Genomic DNA, 19,525 nt, shown 5'->3' with positions numbered 1-19,525 from the left:
ATGGTGAGCAATTTCAAGTTACTAGGTGTCTCTGAGGATCTATCCTGGGCCCACCATATCAATGCAGTTACAAAGAAGACACATCATTCGGCATTTGAGGGGATCTGGTATGTCATCAAAGACTCGCAAATTTCTACAGGTGTACTGTGGAGAGCATTCTAACTGGTTGCATCACTCTCTGGAATAATGGGGGGGGGGAGGTCATTGCACAGGATTGAAATAAGCTGCAGAATGTGTAAACTCGGTCAGCTCGATCATGGGTGCTGGCCTCCCCATCATCCAGGACATCTTTAGTGAACGATGCCTCAAAAAGACTGCATCCATCATTAAGGACTCCCATCACCCAGGACGTGCCCTCTTCTCATTGCCACCATCAGGGAAGAGGTACAGGAGCCTGAAGTCACGTGCTCAGTGATTCAGGAATAGCTTCTTCCCCTCCACCATCTGATTTCTGAATGGACATTGAACCCATGAACACCACATCACTAAATTTTTTTTCATATATATATAGGGATCAACATTTGCCATTCCAATGGGTGGAAATGTGGAAATTGCTCGTCATTGTTTTTGTTCAGCTCTGTGTTTTCCTCCCAGTTTTTGTCCAGTTCTGCGTTTTCCTCCCAGTTTTTGTCAGACGAAGTTGAGTGTATTGTTGTACACACAAGTACATACATGTACAGATGCAATAATTAACATACAGTGATATCACAGGGAAATACCATTATATAGATGTCATTCATAAGAGAAATGTATATCCAATATAAATTCTACACATTTCTAACGAGAAAGAACATGATTAAAACAAAGAAATGAACAGTTCTGAGGTAAAAATAATTTTTAAAGACAAAACGGTACATTTCTGTTTTCTGTGTTTCCAACATTATTCTCCATTTCATTGGCTAACAAATGTTACAGAGTTTAAGAAATGCTTTTTGAATTCTTTTTTACTTTTTACTTAGGCACAACAAGCGAAGAAAATTCTACGTGGATGCTCGTTGTCACCCTCAAACAATAGCTGTTGTGCAAACAAGAGCAAAGTATGTAAAGATCTGATAAATTAAATTGTGTGTTCCAGTACATCAGTATATGCAATAGAGGGAGATAAATTATGACCACAATTTAACAGTTCAACAGAACTTAGGTAGTGCATTATTTTGCTTCACAGGAACTTGCAGAGAATGATATGGTGACCCTCTTGGAGATGAGTCCTGACCATTCTCAAAGACCAGGCTTCAATGAGCTGTACTCTAGGGCTTGCTTGCAGGCAAACCCTTTCTTGAAGCTGAAGATGGAGGTCAGGTGCTCATCAGGGTTTAAGCTCATCCCAGAGTCAAGTGTATTTGAATTTCTAAGATGCCTGTTTATATTAATGGAACCACTTGCTCTCACTGCCAACAATGATCCTGGATTCCTACTGATTTAAAAGAATTGTTGAAGGTTCTTAAAGCTGAATTATTTGTCTTGGGTCCATTTTGAGTAACCACTTGACTTGCCACCTAAAATTATATTCCCTGGAAATTTAAACTCTCTTGCTCCTGTCTGTTCCTTGCTCTGACTTTCCTAAACCCCCAGTAATTAAACTTTCCATAGCTCTCTTGGTCCCACTCTCTGTAAGTTTCTGTCTGCATCAACTTCAAATAATAATGCAAAACCTGGTCAGCAGAATTAGGCCATTCAGCCCAACGAGGCTGCTCTGCCATTCCATCATGGCTGTTTTATTATCCCTCTCAACCCCATTCTCATGCCTTCTCCCCATAACCTTTGATGCCCTGATTAATCAAGAAACTATCAACCTCCACCTTAAATATGCCCATGACTTGGCCTGCACAGCCATCTGTGGCAGTGAATTTCACAGATTCACCACTCTCTGGCTGAAGAAATTTTTCCCCATCTCTGAAATGGATGTCCCTCTATTCTGAGTTTGTGCCCACTGGTCCTAGACTACCCCACTATAGTAAACATTCTCCCCACATCCACTGTGTCTTTAATATTTTAATAGGATTCAAAGATTCATTCTTCTAACTCCAGTAAAAAGAGGCATTGAGCCATCAAATGCTTCTCATATGTTAACCCTTTCATTCCTGGCATCATTCTTGTGAACATCCTCTGGCATCTCTCCAGTGTCATCACATCTCTTCTTAGATAAGGGGCCCAGAGCTACAGTGCTTATAAAGAGCATTCACCCCCGCTTGGAAGTTCTCATGATTTATTGTTTTACAACATTGAATCAGTGGATTAATTTGTCTTTTTTGACACTGATCAACAGAAAAAGACTTTGTGTCAAAGTGAAAACAGATATTTGCAAAGTGATCTAAATTAAGTACAGATATAAAACACATCATAATTGATTAAGTATTCACCTCCTTCAAATCGGTATTGAATAGATCCACCTTTGGCAGCAATTACAGCTTGGGGTCTGTGTGGATAGGCCTCTATCAGCTTTGCACATCTGGAGTCTGCAATTCTTCCCCGTTCTTCTTTATAAAACTGCTCAGGCTCTGTCAGATTGTATGGGGATCATGGGTGAACACCACTTTTCAAGTCCAGCCATAGTTTCTCAGTTGGATTGCGGTCTGGACTCTGACTTAGCCACTCCAGGGCATTAACTATGTTGCTTTTAAGTCATTCCAGTGTAGCTTTGTCTTTATGCTTGCATTATCTTGCTGGAAAACAAATCGTCTCCCAAGTCGCAATTCTCTTGCAGACTGCATCAGGTTTTCCTTCAGGATTTCCCTGTGTTTTGCTGCATTCATTTTACTCTCTACCTTCACAAGCCTTCCAGGGCCTGCTGCAGTGAAGCATTCCCACAGCATGATGCAGCCACCACTTTGCTTCACGGTGTGTTTTTGATGATGTATGGTTATGCCAAACATAGCATTTAGTCTGGTGGCCTAAGAGCTCAATTTTGGTTTAATCAGATTATAGAACCTTCTTCCAGCTGACTTCAGAATTGATGCGTGTTTTTTTTCCAACAGTGGCTTTCTCTTTGCCGCTCTCCCATAAACCTGCAACTGGTGAAGCACCCGGGCAAGTGGTTGTATGTGCAGTCTCCCATCTCAGCCAGCGAAGCTTGCAGCTTCTCCAGAGTTGTTATAGTTCTGTTGATGATCTGCCTCACTATTCCCTTCTTGCATGGTCACTCAGTTTATGAGGGCTGCCTGCTCTAGACAGATTTACAACTGTGCTGTACTCTTTGTACTTCTTAATGATTGAATTAACTCTACTCCAATAAATATTCAGTGACTTGGAAATTTTCTTGTATTCATCTACTGACTTGTCCTTTTCAATAACCTTTTCGTGAAGTTGCTTGGAGTGTTCTTTTGTCTTCGTGGTTTAGTTTTTGCCAGGATATGGACTCACCAACAGTTGGACCTTCCAGATACAGGTATATTTTTACTACGGTCAATTGAAACACCTTGACTGCACAGGTCTCCCAAAACAGATCTCTGTTTAACTACCGTAAATTCTGGACTATAAGCCGCTACTTTTTTCCCATGCATTGAACACTGTGGCCTATACTACGGTGCGGCTAATGCATGTTTTTTTTTCATGCCGCCAAAAACATTTTGCCTCGTAACAGTAGACCAATAAAATTGATGAGTAGTTCACAGAGGTCCAATGAAATTGTACGATAAATCAAGCACACTTTCACAATTAAATTATTGTAAATCAGTCATTTGTACTCACCCTCATCAACATGGAAAACACTCGAAGAAAAGCATATGATGCAGCTTTTAAGTTAAAGGCGATCAATCTGGCGGTTGAAGAAGGAAATCGAGCTGCTGCACATAATCTTGGCATAAATGAATCGATGGTGAGACGGTGGAGACGCCAGCGTGAAGAACTGAGTCAATGCAAAAAGACGACAAAAGCTTTCAGAGGTAATCATAGCAGATGGCCCGAACTTGAAAACTTTCTTGAAGACTGGGTTAACACACAGAGAGCAGGCGGCTGCGGTGTTTCCACCGTGCAGATCAGACTGAAGGCTAAAGCAATCGCCACCAAAATGAAAATCGAAGATTTTAGAGGTGGGCCATCGTGGTGTTTTAGATTTATGAGACGAAAAGGCCTGTCTGTTAGGGTACGCACGACTCTGTGTCAGCAGCTCCCTCCCGACCACGAGGAAAAACTTGCTAACTTCCGCACATTCACTCAAACAGATAGCGGAGAATTCCATCGGGCCAGATGATATCATAAATATGGATGAAGTACCTTTGACGTTTGACCTGCCTCTCACTCGGACTGTTAATAAAAAAAGGTGACTTGTCCATCACACTGAAAACAAGTGGCCATGAGAGAATGCATTTTACTTGTGTTCTGAGCTGCACAGCATCCGGACTAAAGCTTCCACCGATGGTGATTTTTTAAGCGGCTGACAATGAAAGTTCAGTGAAAGCTGCCATCAAGAGTATAAACTCAATTCCAGCTGTGATTCCTGGGGGCACCACAAAGTATTTGCAGCCACTGGACATCAGCGTGAACCGGGCATTTAAAGTGGCGCTGCGCGTTGAGTGGGAGGCTTGGATGACGAACGGCGAGAAATCCTTTACCAAAACAGGACGCATGCGAAGAGCATCTTTAACTCAAGTCTGCCAGTGGATCCTAAATGTGTGGAGCCGTGTCACAACATCCACCATCACCAGCGGGTTTCGAAAGGCTGGACTGCTGCGTGATGAAGAGGACCGCGTGCGCTCAAGTGAGAGCGACAACGAAGAGACTGAAGTGAGTGACGAGATCCTGAGGTTTTATTCAATTCGGACACTGAAGAAGAGGACTTTGATGGTTTTAGTGCGCAGGAGGAAGATGAAGAAGGCGATCAATAACTTTTCCTGGTAGGCTGCAGTATATATATTTTTTTTACCAGTCATTAGGAGATATTGGAATGTTGTTCGTGCACTGTTCAGTAAAAAAGTATACGCAACGTAATTTGTGTGTTACCGATACGTATGTATATTTAAAAGTAGCTGTGTTACAGGCACTGTTCGAAAAAAAGCATTTGCAATATATATTTGTTTATGTTACCATACGGATTTAATTAAAAGTTAAAAAATCCTCACGTGTGTAACCCCCTGGGTCGCCTCAGGCTCGCTCAGCTCATTCTTGTCTAGGGGGAGCAGCCTTCAGCCCCGCCAAACTGGGTAATCAGCTGGTGTGGATGCTGTGTGATGTCCCCGCCTCACCCAAAAACAGACAGTACACCATATGCGATTAAATGAGTACAATTTATAAAGGTTACTATAACTAAGTGATTAATAACGATACAGTATATATGAAGAGAAAATTAAAGGCGCCAAACTTATCAAAGTCCAAACCACTTCGTGCACAGCCGTTGGAGCTCAATTTCTGAAGTCTTCTGGCCACCATTCGATCCCCTCCGAACTCCACGACTCGCAGCTCAGGACCCTCCGAACTCCTCGGACTCTCCAAACAGCTCAGGACCCTCCGAGTGGTCAACCAAGCACATCTAGCTTCATCCCCCCCCCCCCCCCCCCCCGTCCTCGGAGAATCTCCCGGCCTCGGACCCCCCTTTGGGGTCCGATCCTCGCCCAGCTTAGAGCATTGCGTCCTCTCTCTCGACCCCCTCGCGCCGATCTGATCTGCCCAAAAGCCCGTCAACAAAAGCTTACAGACTCAGAAGAAAGAACATTAATCCCCATTTGGTTTACAAAGGAATACCATTCTCGTTATCAGTAAATTAGCATTCCTGCTAGTTAACAAAAAAGAAGAAACCCTCTTTACACGTGTAATATCTTTCTGTGTAAATATCTCATCTTACAACGTGGGACACCTGCGGCTTAAAATCCGGTGCGGCTTGTACAAGTACAAAATTGATTTTCTTTCTAAAATTAGAGCGTGCTGCTTTTAATCAGGTGCGCTGTGTAGTCCGGAATCTACGGTAATTATGTGACTTCTGAAACCATTTGGCTGCACTGGCGATGATTTGGTACATCACATTAAGGGGGGGGGGGAGGAGTGAATACTTTTGCCATCAATTATCTTGTGTTTTATGTTTGTAATTAGATCATTTTGTAGAGATCTGTTTTGACTTTGACAAGCAAGAGTCTTTTTCTGTTGATCACTATCAAAAGAGCCAAATTAAATCCACTGTGATTCAATGTTGTAAAACATGAACATTTCCGGGGGGGGGGGGGCGGTTGAATACTTCTTATGGGTACTCTACGAGTAATGCTTCATGTGCAATCTAATTAATACCTTATAAAGCCTTAGCATTACATCCTTGCTTTTGTATTCTACTTCTCTCAAAATGAATGTACTTACTACTTAATTGAGTTCCAGAGGCTAATTAAAGTTGTTAATTGAAGATAACTTTTGTTTTAAAATTTATTATTCCACATGTGTCTACATTGTATAGGCACTACACAATCCTACAGTTCTATTGAGGAGGTGTGATATTGGGTGTGCCCACTGTCGATGTTATTGACATAGTACAATGAAGGAAAGGGAAAATGCCTCTGTTGTTGGGAATACATTGTGATGCAGAGAGAGACTGTTAACATTCCTTGGCCTCTGCTGCTCCGTCATTTTCTATTCTTACCCCCACGCTCCGCAGCAGGCAAAATATACAAATGCTTGAGAACACCTACGACTAGGAGGATTAAGGGCAGCTTCTATCCACACTTGAAAAGATCTCCTCGACAATATTATTTTAAGGCTTATTTTTGATCTCTCAACCTACCTCATTACAGTTCTTGCACTTTAATTTGTCCACGTGCACTACACTATTTTGTTTGTTTTCTTTTGCATTACCTCGATATATAGACAGTAGGTGCAGGAGTAGGCCATTTGGCCCTTCGAGCCAGCACCGCCATTCACTGTGATCATGGCTGATCATCCACAATCAGTACCCCATTCCTGCCTTCTCCCCATATCCCTTGACTCTGCTATCATTAAGACCTCTATCTAACTCTTTCTTGAAAGCATCCAGAGAAGTGGCCTCCACTGCCGTCTGAGGCAGAGCATTCCATAGATCCACAACTCTCTGGGTGAAAAACTTTTTCCTCAACTCTGTTCTAAATGACCTGCCCCTTATTCTTAAACTGTGACCTCTGGTTCTGGACCCTCCCAACATCGGAAAAATGTTTCTTGCCTTTAGCGTGGCCAATCCCTTAATAATCTTATATGTTTCAATCAGATCCCCTCTCATCCTTCTAAATTCCAGTGTATACAAGCCCAGACACTCCAATCTTTCAACATATGACAGTCCTGCCGTCCCGGGAATTAACCTCGTGAACTTACGCTGCACCCCCTCAATAGCAAGAATAACCTTCCACAAATTTGGAGAACAAAACTGTACACAATCCTCCAGGTGTGGTCTCACCAGGGCCCTTTACAGCTGCAGAAGGACCTCTTTGCTCCTATACTTAACTCCCCTTGTTATGAAGGCCAGCATGCCATTAGCTTTCTTCGCTGCCTGCTGTACCTGCATGCTTACTTTCATTGACTGATGTAGATCTCATTGTACTTCCCCTTTTCCTAACTTGACACCATTCAGATAGTAATCTTCCCTCCTGTTCTTGCCACCAAAGTGGATAACCTCACATTTATCCACATTAAACTGCATCTGCCCACTCGCCCAACCTGTCCAAGTCAGCCTGCATTCTCATAGCATCCTCCTTACATTTCCCACTGCCACCCAGCTTTGTGTCATCAGCAAATTTGCTAATGTTACTTTTAATCCCTTCATCTAAATCATTAACGCATATTGTAAATAACTGCGTTCCCTGCCCGGAGCCTTGTGGTACCCCACTGGTCACTGCCTGCCATTCTGAAAGGGACCCGTTAATCCCTACTCTTTGTTTCCCGTCTGCCAACCAGTTTTCTTTCCATGTCAGTACCCTACCCCCCAATACAATGTGTTCTAATTTTGCCCACTAATCTTCGATGTGGGACCTTATCAAAGGCTTTCTGAAAGTCCAGGTACATGACAACCACTGGCTCTCCCTTGTCCATTTTCATAGTTATATCCTCAAAAAATTCCAGAAGATTAGTCAAGCATGACTTCCCCTTCATAGATCCATGCTGACTTGGACTGATCCTGTTACTGCTATCCAAATATGCCGCTATTTCATCTTTTATAATTGACTCCAGCATCTTACCCACCACTGATGTCAGGCTAACTGGTCTATAATCCCGTTTTCTCTCTCCCTCCTTTCTTAAAAAGTGGGATAACATTAGATACCCTCCAATCCACAGGAACTGATCCTGAATCTATAGAACATTGGAAAATGATTACCAATGTGTTCATGATTTTTAGAGCCACCTCCTTAAATACCCTGGGATGCAGATCATCAGGCCCTGGGGATTTATCAGCCTTCAGTCCCATCAGTCTACCCAACACCATTTTCTGCTTAATGTGAATTTCCTTTAGTTCCTCCGTTACCTGAGGTCCCCTGGCCACTATTACATCTGGGAGATTGTTTGTGTCTTCCCTAGTGAAGACAGATCCAAAGTACCCGTTCAACTCGTCTGCCATTTCCTTGTTCTCCATAATATATTCACCCGTTTCTGTCTTCAAGGGCCCAACTTTGGTCTTAACTAATTTCTTTCCTCTTCACATACCTAAAGAAGCTTTTACTATCCTCCTTAATTTTTTTGGCTAGCTTACCTTTGTACCTCATCTTTTCTCCGTGTATTGCCTTTTTAGTTATCTTCTGTTGCTCTTTAAAAGCTTCCCAATCTTCTGGCTTCCCGCTCATACTTGCTATGTTATACTTTTTTATTTCTATACTGTCCTTGACTTCCCTTGTCAGCCACAGTCGCCCCTACTCCCCTTAGAATCTTTCTTCCTCTTTGGAATGAAATGATCCTGCACCTTTTGTATTATTCCCAGAAATAACTGTCATTGTTGTTCCAATGTCATCCTTGCTAGGATATCTTTCCAGTCAACTTTGGCTAGTTCCTCCCTCATGGCTCCATAGTCCCCCTTCTTCAACAGTAATACTGACACTTCCGATTTTCGCTTCTACCTCTCAAATTGTAGATTAAAACAACATATTATGGTCTCTCCCTCCTAATGGCTCCTTTACCTTGAGTTCCCTTCTCAAATCCGGTTCATTACACAACACTAAATCCAGAATTACCTTCTCCCTGGTAGGCTCCAGTACAAGCTGTTCTAAGAATCCATCTCAGAGGCACTCCACAAACTCCCTTTCTCGGGATCCAGTACCAACCTGATTTTCTCAGTCTACCTGCATGTTGAAATCCCCCATTACAACCGTAGCATTACCTTTGCGACATGCCAATTTTAACTCTTGTCTCAACTGCACGCTATATCCAGGCTACTGTTTGGGGGGGGGGGGGCTGTCAATAACTCCCATTAGGGTCTTTTTGCCCTTACAGTTTCCCAGTTGTATCCATACTGACTCTACATCTCCTGATTCTGTGTCACCCCTCGCAAGGGACTGAATTTCATTCCTCACCAACAGAGCCACCCCACCCCCTCTGCCCTCCTGTCTGTCCTTTCGATAGGACGTATATCCTTGAATATTCATTTCCCAGCCCTGGTCGTCTTGCAGCCATATCTTTGTTATTCCTACAACATCATACTTGCCAATTTCCAACTGAGCCTCCACGTTATTTCTTGTACTTCGTGCATTCATATATAATACTTTTAATCCATTACTCCCCTCACCTCTCACACCGATCCCTATTGCACTTGGCCATACTCTCCGATCCCTTCCTGAGCTTTCTGCCCTGTAAATTCTGTTGTTTTTCTTAACTTTTCTTATTCTCTCTTTCCCTTTAACTCCATCCTTATATTTCCAGTTTGTCTCCTTCCCCCACTTATTAGTTTAAACACACCCGTGTTGCAGTGGCAAACCTGCCTGCCAGAATGCTGGTCCCCCGCCTGTTAAGGTGCAACCCGTCCCTTTTGTACAACTCATCCTTACCCCAAAACAGATCCCAGTGGTCTAAGAATCTAAACCCCTGCTTGCCGCACCAGCTCCTCAGCCGCACATTCAGATCCCCTATCTCCCTGTCCCTGCCCTCACCAGCACGAGGAGCTGGAAGCAAACCAGAGATAACCACCCTGGAGGTTCTGCTTTTCAGCCTTCTTTCAAGTTCTCTGAAGTCCCACTGCAGAATGTGTTTCCTCTTCTTCCCGATGTCATTTGTGCCGACATGCACGAACACTTCCAGCTGTTCACCTTCACCCTTGAGGATGTCCTGCAATCGGTCCGTGACGTCTTGGATCCTGGCACCAGGGAGGCAACACACCATTCTTAAATCCCGCCTGTTGCCACAGAAACCCCTTTCTGTACCTCTCACTATGGAGTCCCTACTACCACGGCTCCGCCTGAAGTTTATCTGCTTGCCTTTGCTTCAGCGCCAATTTTTGACTTGCAGACCTGTCCGCCTCTCAGACTGGCAGTGTCTTCTGTCTTGACAGCTTCCAAGAGGGTAAACCTGTTTTCAAGAGGTACATCCCCTGGGGTCTCCTGTACTCCAAGCATCATCCCTTCCTCATCGTCATCCCCCTTCTCCCTTCCGGTATCTTCGGTGTAACGATCTCGCTGTAGGTCCTGTCCAGAAAACTCTCGTTTTTCCGGATGAACCTGAGGTCATCCAGTTGCTTTTCCAGTGCCCTAACACGGTCTTTCAGGAGCTGAACCTGGACACTCTTTCCACAGTTGTAGCAGCCGGAGGCACCATCAGTGTCCCTGACCTCCCACATCAGGCAAGCATCACACAGACTCAGTTTACCTGTCATCTCTTCACCACCTCTCACCCTCTCCAACTGTGGCGTAGTCTGCTCCCTCAGCCTCCTCACTGAAGACTCTCGAGCCAAAGACTCGCACTTTTCTCAAGGCACTTCACTCGACAAGGCTGCTCGCCTAGAGCCTTGTTTATATTGGCTGATAATTTGACTAATTCATTTCACTTGCCACATCTCTGCAGACCTTGAAGGTGTATACTTTTAGAATAATCTGGATGGCATGCAAACAAAAGTTTTTACGATATCTTGATATACGTGACAATAATAAACAAATTAACTTGTTTATCAAGCTTGTGATCCTTTGAGATCAAGCACAAGGATACATATGGAGTTGTTGAAGAAGCCATACTGAGTTGCTGGAATGCCCTTTGTAGATGGGCTCAATGCAGCTGGATATCCTATTGATAGTGTGAGGGGGCAATGTATAAATTGGTCAATTTGTTTATTATTGTCAGATGTACTGTAGTGCAATGAAAAGGTTTGTTTTGGATGGCATCCATACACATCATTTCATCACTTCAGTATCTTGAGGTAGTGCAAGGGGGAAAGATGATAACGGAACACAGACTACATTGTTACATTTGCAGAGAAGGTGCGAGGGGTAAATTTTGAGATGAAGAGATCAAACAAGAGTCTAATAGAATTCTCTTTGAGCCTGGGGGCACGTGCTTTCAGTCTTTTGTATTTTATACCTGATGGGAGGAGGGGTGAAGAGAGAATATCCAAGGTGGGTGGTGGCTTCGATTATGCTGGTTGAACCCCCAGCCAGTCAAAGAGGACTATTCCATTCACCTTGTAGCTTGATGATGGTGCAAAGCCCTTGGATGTCTGGAGTGAGTCATTGATTGCAGGATGCCCAACCCTGATCTACTGTTACAATCAGCATTCACTGTTCTTCATACCTTCATCCCAAGAAGGTGATGGCGGATAATTCAGTTGTAACACAATTGATTGTTACGAGGAAGTGATAAGACTTCAGATTTGATTATTGCCTGGCACTTGGTATGACAGGAATATTATTTTAAGGTTTATTTTTGTTTTTATTTAGAGTACAGCACAGTAGCAGGTCCTTCTGGGACAATAAGCCTGTATAGCCCAATTACACCCATGTGACCAAGTATCCTACTATGCTGTGTGTCTTGGGAATGTGGGAGGACATTGGAGCACCTGGATGAACCCACGTGGTCATGGGGAGTATGTAGAAGCTCCTTACAGACAGCAGCGGAATTGAACCTGGGTCATTGGTGTTGTAATAGTGTTACTCTAACCACTACTCTACCTTGCCACCTCCTTTATATGTCATTCATTCCTGAGTATTGTCCACATTTTGCTGAATGAAGCAGTAGATTGTTTCAGTGTTGGAGAGAACTCAACCAGAATTGATTGTCATGCCAACATCAGCAAATAATGTCCTCTAGCATTTCATTGGTAAAGCAGGTCAGGTCTGAGATGCTTCTTTAAAATATTGGAATGAGGCAAAATTAACCTTTAGGTTAATATTTAGAAATTTGGAGACTTCCAACTTTAGCATCGAAGTTGTGACTCCATCGGGTTCCCTCACCGTCCTCTTGCAATAAATTCTGTACTTCAGTCATGTGACTGTCCCCTGCTCTTTGCAACTCTTGTCACCTCATACCTTTCACTCATAATTGCTGGAGACTTCCCACCTTTCAAGTTGAACCTTGTTCTTTCCCACCCTTTCATCCTGTAATCCAGACTCTACTGTTTATTTTTTCCTCCCACATTAATTCCTCACATCTCTTCAAGCTGCATTATTGCCAAACTGGTTAAACTCACTGTGACTGCGCGTTACCATCTCTTTCTGTATGTCTCCATCCATTTCCCCTGCCCATGGGGGGGGGGGGGGGGATGCACAAACTCCTTCCAGAGGACGCTGGAACTGAACTCTGACACCCTGAGCTCTAATAGGGCCACACTAACCACTATGCTACCATGGTGTAACAGTTGTGTGTTAAGTACCTATCACATGCTCTACAGGATTTTGCAAGTTTGTAGCAGTGCTTAGGTTTAGCAATTGCTTTATAAATGTAGCTGGAAGTAAAATCTGAGGGTAGCAAGGCATTATGCTGTGTATATTGTGTTTTGATGTGCCTCTTGACAAGGAATCTGTTTCCAGTTACATAGGAGTAATGACGGAATTGAAATTGCCCCGTGAAATGGACTTCAGCAGGAAGGATATCAGTGGAGTACTGTTTCAGTACCCAGACACGGAGGGAGGAGTAGAAGACTTCTCTGAACTTGTTGACCTTGCACACCAAAATGGGGTGAGTAATAGATGCTTGAATTGTGTTGGGGATTGGTGACTGCAAGTGCCTGGTAAGTGCTGGGTTTAGAAGGTCTACCTGTTGGAATGCTAGCCGCATTTATTTGGCTTAAATTGACAATTATACATGCTGGAGAATCTGAGGCGATCTCCCAAGGTCACTAAGTGTTCATATGTTAAGGGATATGGGGTTAGTCTAAGATAAGCAATTATTCATGATTAGAGCAGGCCAACTCTGATGAAAAAGATCTATACTCTAAAGTATTAACTGTTTTTCTGTCTTTAGTTTCTGCCTGGCCCGCTGAGTGTTCAGAACCCCTTCTGTTTCTATTTCAGACTTAGTCCATGAGCCAGGATCCCAAATTTGGGCCACTGGTACCATCGGGTGGGGGTGGGGGGGAATAATTCTTATAATGATTTTTGGCAAGGTATACACCCCTAGTGCTAGAAAATATATGATAGCATTGCAGCAGTGGTAGCTGAACCAGAGATGAGTCACCATTGAGGACCAAGAACTGGAAGTATATGTAGCAGGTGCACATGTAGGCCCACAGCCTCTCCCAACCAGGGAACACTGTGTCCAGGAAACCAAGGAAGCTGCTTTACTTGCCTGCAAGAAGAACCTGGTGTGTACACTCGCAAGGCAGACAGATCCAGAGAATCAGACAATCCCAAGCTGGACTGGTTTTAATATCAGCACCAGGGACCAGGAACCAATCTGCCAACCATCAATTCACCAGCCACAGAGTTGACCACAGTATTTGAAATCCTGAACCAATCAGGAAGGAACTTCATCTAGAAACAACTGAGGTAGTCAAGGATCAAGCACTGTATGCAAAAGCCACTGAAATTGCCTGGAAGTAGGAAGAGCACTTCTCCAACATTCTTCTCAGGATGGGGATATTCCATACCATATGTAATGCCTCAACCATCTTAGGAAAGCAATTTCGGGATGCTGGTCTGCATAGAGGCTGGAATTGTCGCAGAGGGGTCCATCAATGGAGTCCTTGATGGTAAACACCACAATCGTGTTGTTGGCTCACAAGTACATTTATGAAGCTCACATGGGCAGAGTTCACACTGTGGGTTGAGGACAGTATTCCAGAGAGGAGTGGGATGATCAAATCATTCTTAGACCATGTGAATGACATGGCCAGTGACTTGAACCAACAGAAGTTGAACAATCTGCTGCAAAGTCCACTCTTAGCTGAGCTGATAACCCTGTGGACAGACTTTCTGGAACAACTCCGTCACAACAATGGAGAGCTATCCGCATTCTGGATATCATACATTGACATGGTAGAGAATGTAGTACTTGGGCTTCTGCACACCTCTCGTGAGGAGGACTGGGAGTTGCACCTCCATGCTATAAGAACCATGATCCCATGGTGCTTTGCCTATGATAAGATGAATTATACCAGGTACCTGTCCCCTTACTTTGCTCAGGTGATGAACCTCCCGGAGAGGAACCCTTCTGTGTATGAGGCCTTCAAGACAGGCCAATTCTCAGTGCAGCTGTCAAGTAACAACCCCTGTGGACCAGGCTGTTGAAGCTCCTGGAGGCACATCACGGTTCAGCCTGAATGCTGGAGTTATCAAGCGTTATTACATAACAGCTGAGCACCGCAGTGCATTCCCGGGACGGTTAAGGGAAATGGTGAAAGGCAACAAATCAGAGCTTTGTCATATGGAGCTACAGCGACCAAGAATCCAGAAAGATGAGGAAGCAGTTTCAGCAGTGGTTAGCCTCTTACTTGAATGGATCAACCCATTTGCAGAGAAGCGGGACCTCATTAGCATCTCTACAGCAAAGGCATCCCCCAAGGACATTGCCTCCGACCTGATGAAGGCATATGAGATTGGTGAGCAATGCTATGCAACCTTCAAGGATGAGAGACTAGAGGAAGACCCGCCAGCAAAGAAATTCCATGACCCATTGAAAACCAACAAGCTGAAAACATCCAGTAACATGTGTAAGAAGAGAGAGGTGAAATCAAATGGGAGGGTGATCATCTTGAAAGCAGACAGGTCTTTGTTTGAACGTATCATGGTGATGGCACAAGGGTGCAGTCTACGTTTGGAGGATATCCTTTCTCATCCCCTTGGACCATTGCCCTGGGCCCTGTCTGCACCAGAAGGATTGCTGAGAAAGACAAATAAAGCTACTTTAGCCACAATCTTGCAGAAAAATGTAGCAGCAGAAGAGCAACTCCCAGGAAACTCTGCTACAGTGGTTGATGGAATGTACTTGATCCAGAGAGTGAAAGGTAATCAAGTTACTTTCACAGATGTTGCCACAACAATTCTGGGTATGGCTCTGAGGGAAGGCAGAGTAGCAGAATAGATGTTGTGTTCGACGCATACAAGGAGAACTCTATCAAGAATAGTGAAAGATCTCTACGGGGTGAAGAGACTGGTCATGAGTTGTAAGGTATCACAGGCACACAGATGGTGAGGCAGTGGAGGAGCTTCCGGACCAAAGTCAGTAACAAAAAGTCTCATTAGCTTCATAGTCCATGAGTGGAGGAAGGCAGAGGACAGAGCAAAGCCACAGGAGAAGATTCTGTATGCAACTGTGAATGACAAATGCCACAGAATCACATCTCAAGATCAAGATCACATCTCAAGATCACATCACATCACAGCTCTTCAGTGTCAACAAGAAGCAGTTGACCGCCTATTTCTCCATGCTGCCCATGCCACACGAGAGGGATACCAATCTGTAGTGATCTGCTCAGAAGAAACGGATGTCTTTAGCATTTTGTGACATGATTGAGGCCCCATTGTTCCAGAAGTATGGCATGAGAACCCGTACAAGGCTTGTAGGTAACAGAAAGGTTGCTGCCACTGTTGGCATAGAGGCTTGTATGGCTCTCATCCGGTTACATGCATATACAGGATGTGACACTGTAAGTGCTTTTGTAGGCAAAGGGAAGACAAATGCCCTAAAACTTCTGACCAGCAACAGGGAAACTCAGGACACATTCTTAGAGTTGGGTCAGGAATGGGACCTCTCCCCAGAACTGATGGACAAACTGGAGGCATTTACATGTCTCCTGTATGCCCCAAAAGCATCGACCACCAAGGTCAATGAGCTCAGGTATTACATTTCTGTGCCAAAAAAGGTGAAATCGAAAGTCATCAACTCCCACCATGCAAGGACTGCTTAACAAAATATACACAGCAAGCCAACTACCAGGCTGGTATATAGAGAAGATGTTTAGAGAAAGACCCACAAGTGCCAAGCTCTAGTGGCAGAGGATGGAAGATGGAGAGAGAAGAGGAAGCTGAACGGTTGGTTGTGCACTGGATGGAAGGCCAGCCAGTACCTGATGCTGTCTTGGATCTACTGGCCCTGGCTTGTAACTGTCCAAAAAAAGTTCACTCCCAATATGTATGTGTGTTGCAAATGGCTTCAGGTGTACTGACATGAGTAGACTGGCAGACTGAGAACCAGGCATCCACCTCAGGGTGTGGAAAGATTAGATGAAGATGTGGAAGAGTTGGAAAATTATTATGATGATTATTATTAGGTTATGAAAGTATGGAAAGCAGTCTTTGATTAAATATTCATTTTACAACCAAATGGGGCCTAGGTTATGGCTGTGTGGAACCCCACACTTAATTTATTGTACTGTAATTCTTTGTGCTGTGACAAAAGCTTAAGATTGTTTTGATTTGATACAACAATATGGAAAACATCATGGCATTGATAAAACTCCAGAAATCTCTCCCAAGTGTGGTTTTTTTGTAGGGTAGGTAACATTTTCTGCTGTATTGATGTTAATATAGAATATATACAAAAAATGATTACTTATTTGAATTCCTAAATAAATTCTCTACAAATCCATGTGATTATGTGTCCTAGGGTTTTTTTAATTGACTTTTCCAAAATAAACAACAGACAAATATTTTTCTAAAAATGAAATGATTCACTCTACTGAAATTGGGCACTGTACTGCGAATGCCACCAGTGACATAGTTCTCAATGTAGAATTTTATAGCAACATTTGATGAAAAGTGCTTAAACTCAGCTGTCATTGTGACTAATTTCAATTTTGAGGGATCACTGATGACAAAATACCGGTAGGTTGAATATATATGTTGTTCTTTATATTGGCCACTTTTCAGAAATGCTTATTTTAGGGTAGTGTTATAAAATTCATGAGAGCGCACACAAAGCTACCACTGGTACAATGCTATCACACATTTTCGAACTCTGGAGATGTATACCTTGCCAAAAACCATTCTGAGCATTATTCCCCTCAGATGGTGCAGACCAACCCTACTGGCTCACTGACTAACTTGTGATAGTTTAATGATTTGTTTACTACTAATACTTGTACCTGTAATTAGAGTATTGTAATTAGAGCCACCTAGAAACAATATTTCAACATTTCATTTTATGAAATGGGCTGGGTGTGTGAGAACTGGGACTCAAGTGAGGAAAGTGAATATCCTCTGACTGTCTTGTCAGTCTGTCTGTCTCTGTCATCTCTATCAGTGTATCTCTCTCCTGTGTGTGTGTGCCTCTCACGCTCACCCGTCGTCTCACTTTTCCTACTTCTTCTTTTGCTGCAGCTGCTACAGTTCAACTTCCCTAATATTGATTGGCACTTCCTAGTGCAAAAGGGTTAAATGGGGTGGGATTTGTTAGGTGTGTCCGGATGGATTCCTGATTCAGTATGTAGAGAGGCTGACTGGAGGAGAGGCCATGCTGGATTTGGTACTAGGCAGTGAACGAGGACAGGTGTCAGATCTCAGTGAGAGAGTGTTTTGGAGACAAAGCCAAAACTCCCTTGGAGAAGAAGAGAAGCAGGCATAATGAGAAAGTTAGTAACTGTGGGAGGTGGGTACATGATACTTTTCGGCAGGAACTTCAGAGCACAAGTTGGGACAGATGTACTCGGGAAATGCATGACAGAAATGTGGAGGTTGGTTAGGAAACACTCTGGATAGGTTTGTCCCACTGAGGCAGGGAAAGGATAGTAGGGTGAAAGGGAGGTGGAAGATCTTGTTAGGAAGAAAGGAGCTTACTTAAGGTTTAGGATATGGGGATAAGACTGGGCTTTGAAGAGTTGCAAGTTTGCCAGGAAGAAGTTGAAGAATGGACTTAAGAGAGCAAGAAGGGGCATAAGAAAGCCTTGGTGAGTAGAATTAGGGAAAACCCCCAACGCATTTCTACACATGTGTGAAGAATAGGAGGCTGGCCCGAGTGATGAGAGATGGTAGGTGAAACGTGCCTCGTGTCAGAAAACAGGGGAGGTCCTCAGTGAATACTTTGCTCCAGTATTCCCCAGTGAGCCCCACCCCCCAGACCAGACACCCAGGTTCTTGCAGGAAGCAAAGGAAGAGGTTGCTGTGCCTTTAGTGATCACCTTTACATCCCAACTGGCCGCAAGAGTCGTACCATATGACTGGAGTGTGGCAAATGTTCAAGAAAGGGTGTAGAGATACCACAGCAATTTATAGACCAGTGAGGCTTACTTCAGTGGTGGACAGATTATTGGAGAAGATTTTTAGAGACAGGAACAGTAGGGATGGGGAATGTGGAGAAAACATTTGCCAAAACCTGGAGTTGGAGGAGATGGGGGAGGTCCTTAATAAATATTATGCTTCAGTATTCACCAGTGAGAGGGACCTTGATGCTTGTGAGGGTGGTGTAAAACAGGCTGATATGCTGGAACATGTTGATGTTAAGAAAGAGGATGTGCTGGAACTTTTGAGAACCATTACATTGGAGAAGTCCCTGGGGCCAGCACATTTCAAACCTAAATGCAAGGAGATCAAATCAGAAAAACATTTACCAACATATTTTACCTTCATTAATAAATCTTACATTCAGCTAAAATTGGTTATTCTTTCTGCAATGTGTTTCAGTCCATTAGAGCCATGATAATTTAGAGCATTTTCACCAGAAGTATTAAACACTGTAAACTTGAAATTAAAACAGACCCATTGCAAATGCTACAGATAAAGCTGGTTACCTGCAACTATTCAAAGGCTGAATGATACCCATAGCTGGTGGTTATCTATCACCAGGGTTATGTGTATTTCCATAATTTGAGACTGGGAAATGAGCATTTAGAGCATCAGTTGAATATTGTGGCCTGCTAATATACAAAATATAATGATCACAATTTATCTGCCCTTTCTAAAATTCTAATAGAAATCAAAAGTTTCATCCTTTGGCATCAGTACCATCACTGGCTAGTTTTTGGTTTGCTAAGAGTTTGCAATGCATAGCAAGGCAGCTGATGTCAGCCATTTCTTGGGCAAAGTGGTCATGCAAGTGATTTTTCACATGGAGGTGCAATTTGTTTGGAATCAGCAGAAAAAGTGCTCAGAGCCTAGCCACACTTTCAAAAATGTTGTCACTAAGCTGTCCGTCTGCACTTGGTCTTGTAACATTTGAAACTCTCAGAGAATGGATATATTTGGAGTTTGAAACTGAATCAGGTTGATTTTCCTCCCCACTTTCTTTTTCATTAATGTATGGTTGT

At 43.4% G+C, this 19,525-nt stretch overlaps 1 protein-coding gene across 1 annotated transcript in view; it reads left to right on the top strand.

The window, feature by feature from the left end:
- The window catches only part of gldc (glycine dehydrogenase (decarboxylating)), a 206,309-nt gene that overhangs the window by 110,487 nt on the left and 76,297 nt on the right, over positions 1-19,525 (top strand). The window contains exons 5-6 of the mRNA XM_059974643.1: positions 960-1,037; positions 12,876-13,023. Coding sequence (XP_059830626.1) covers positions 960-1,037; positions 12,876-13,023 — 226 coding nt within the window. The remainder of the gene's footprint in view (positions 1-959; positions 1,038-12,875; positions 13,024-19,525) is intronic.

The sequence above is a fragment of the Hypanus sabinus genome, chromosome 7, assembly GCF_030144855.1.
Source record: "Hypanus sabinus isolate sHypSab1 chromosome 7, sHypSab1.hap1, whole genome shotgun sequence".
NCBI lineage: Eukaryota > Metazoa > Chordata > Chondrichthyes > Myliobatiformes > Dasyatidae > Hypanus > Hypanus sabinus.
Note: the sequence above shows the minus strand (reverse complement) of the source record. Positions and strands in the feature narration are given on the sequence as shown.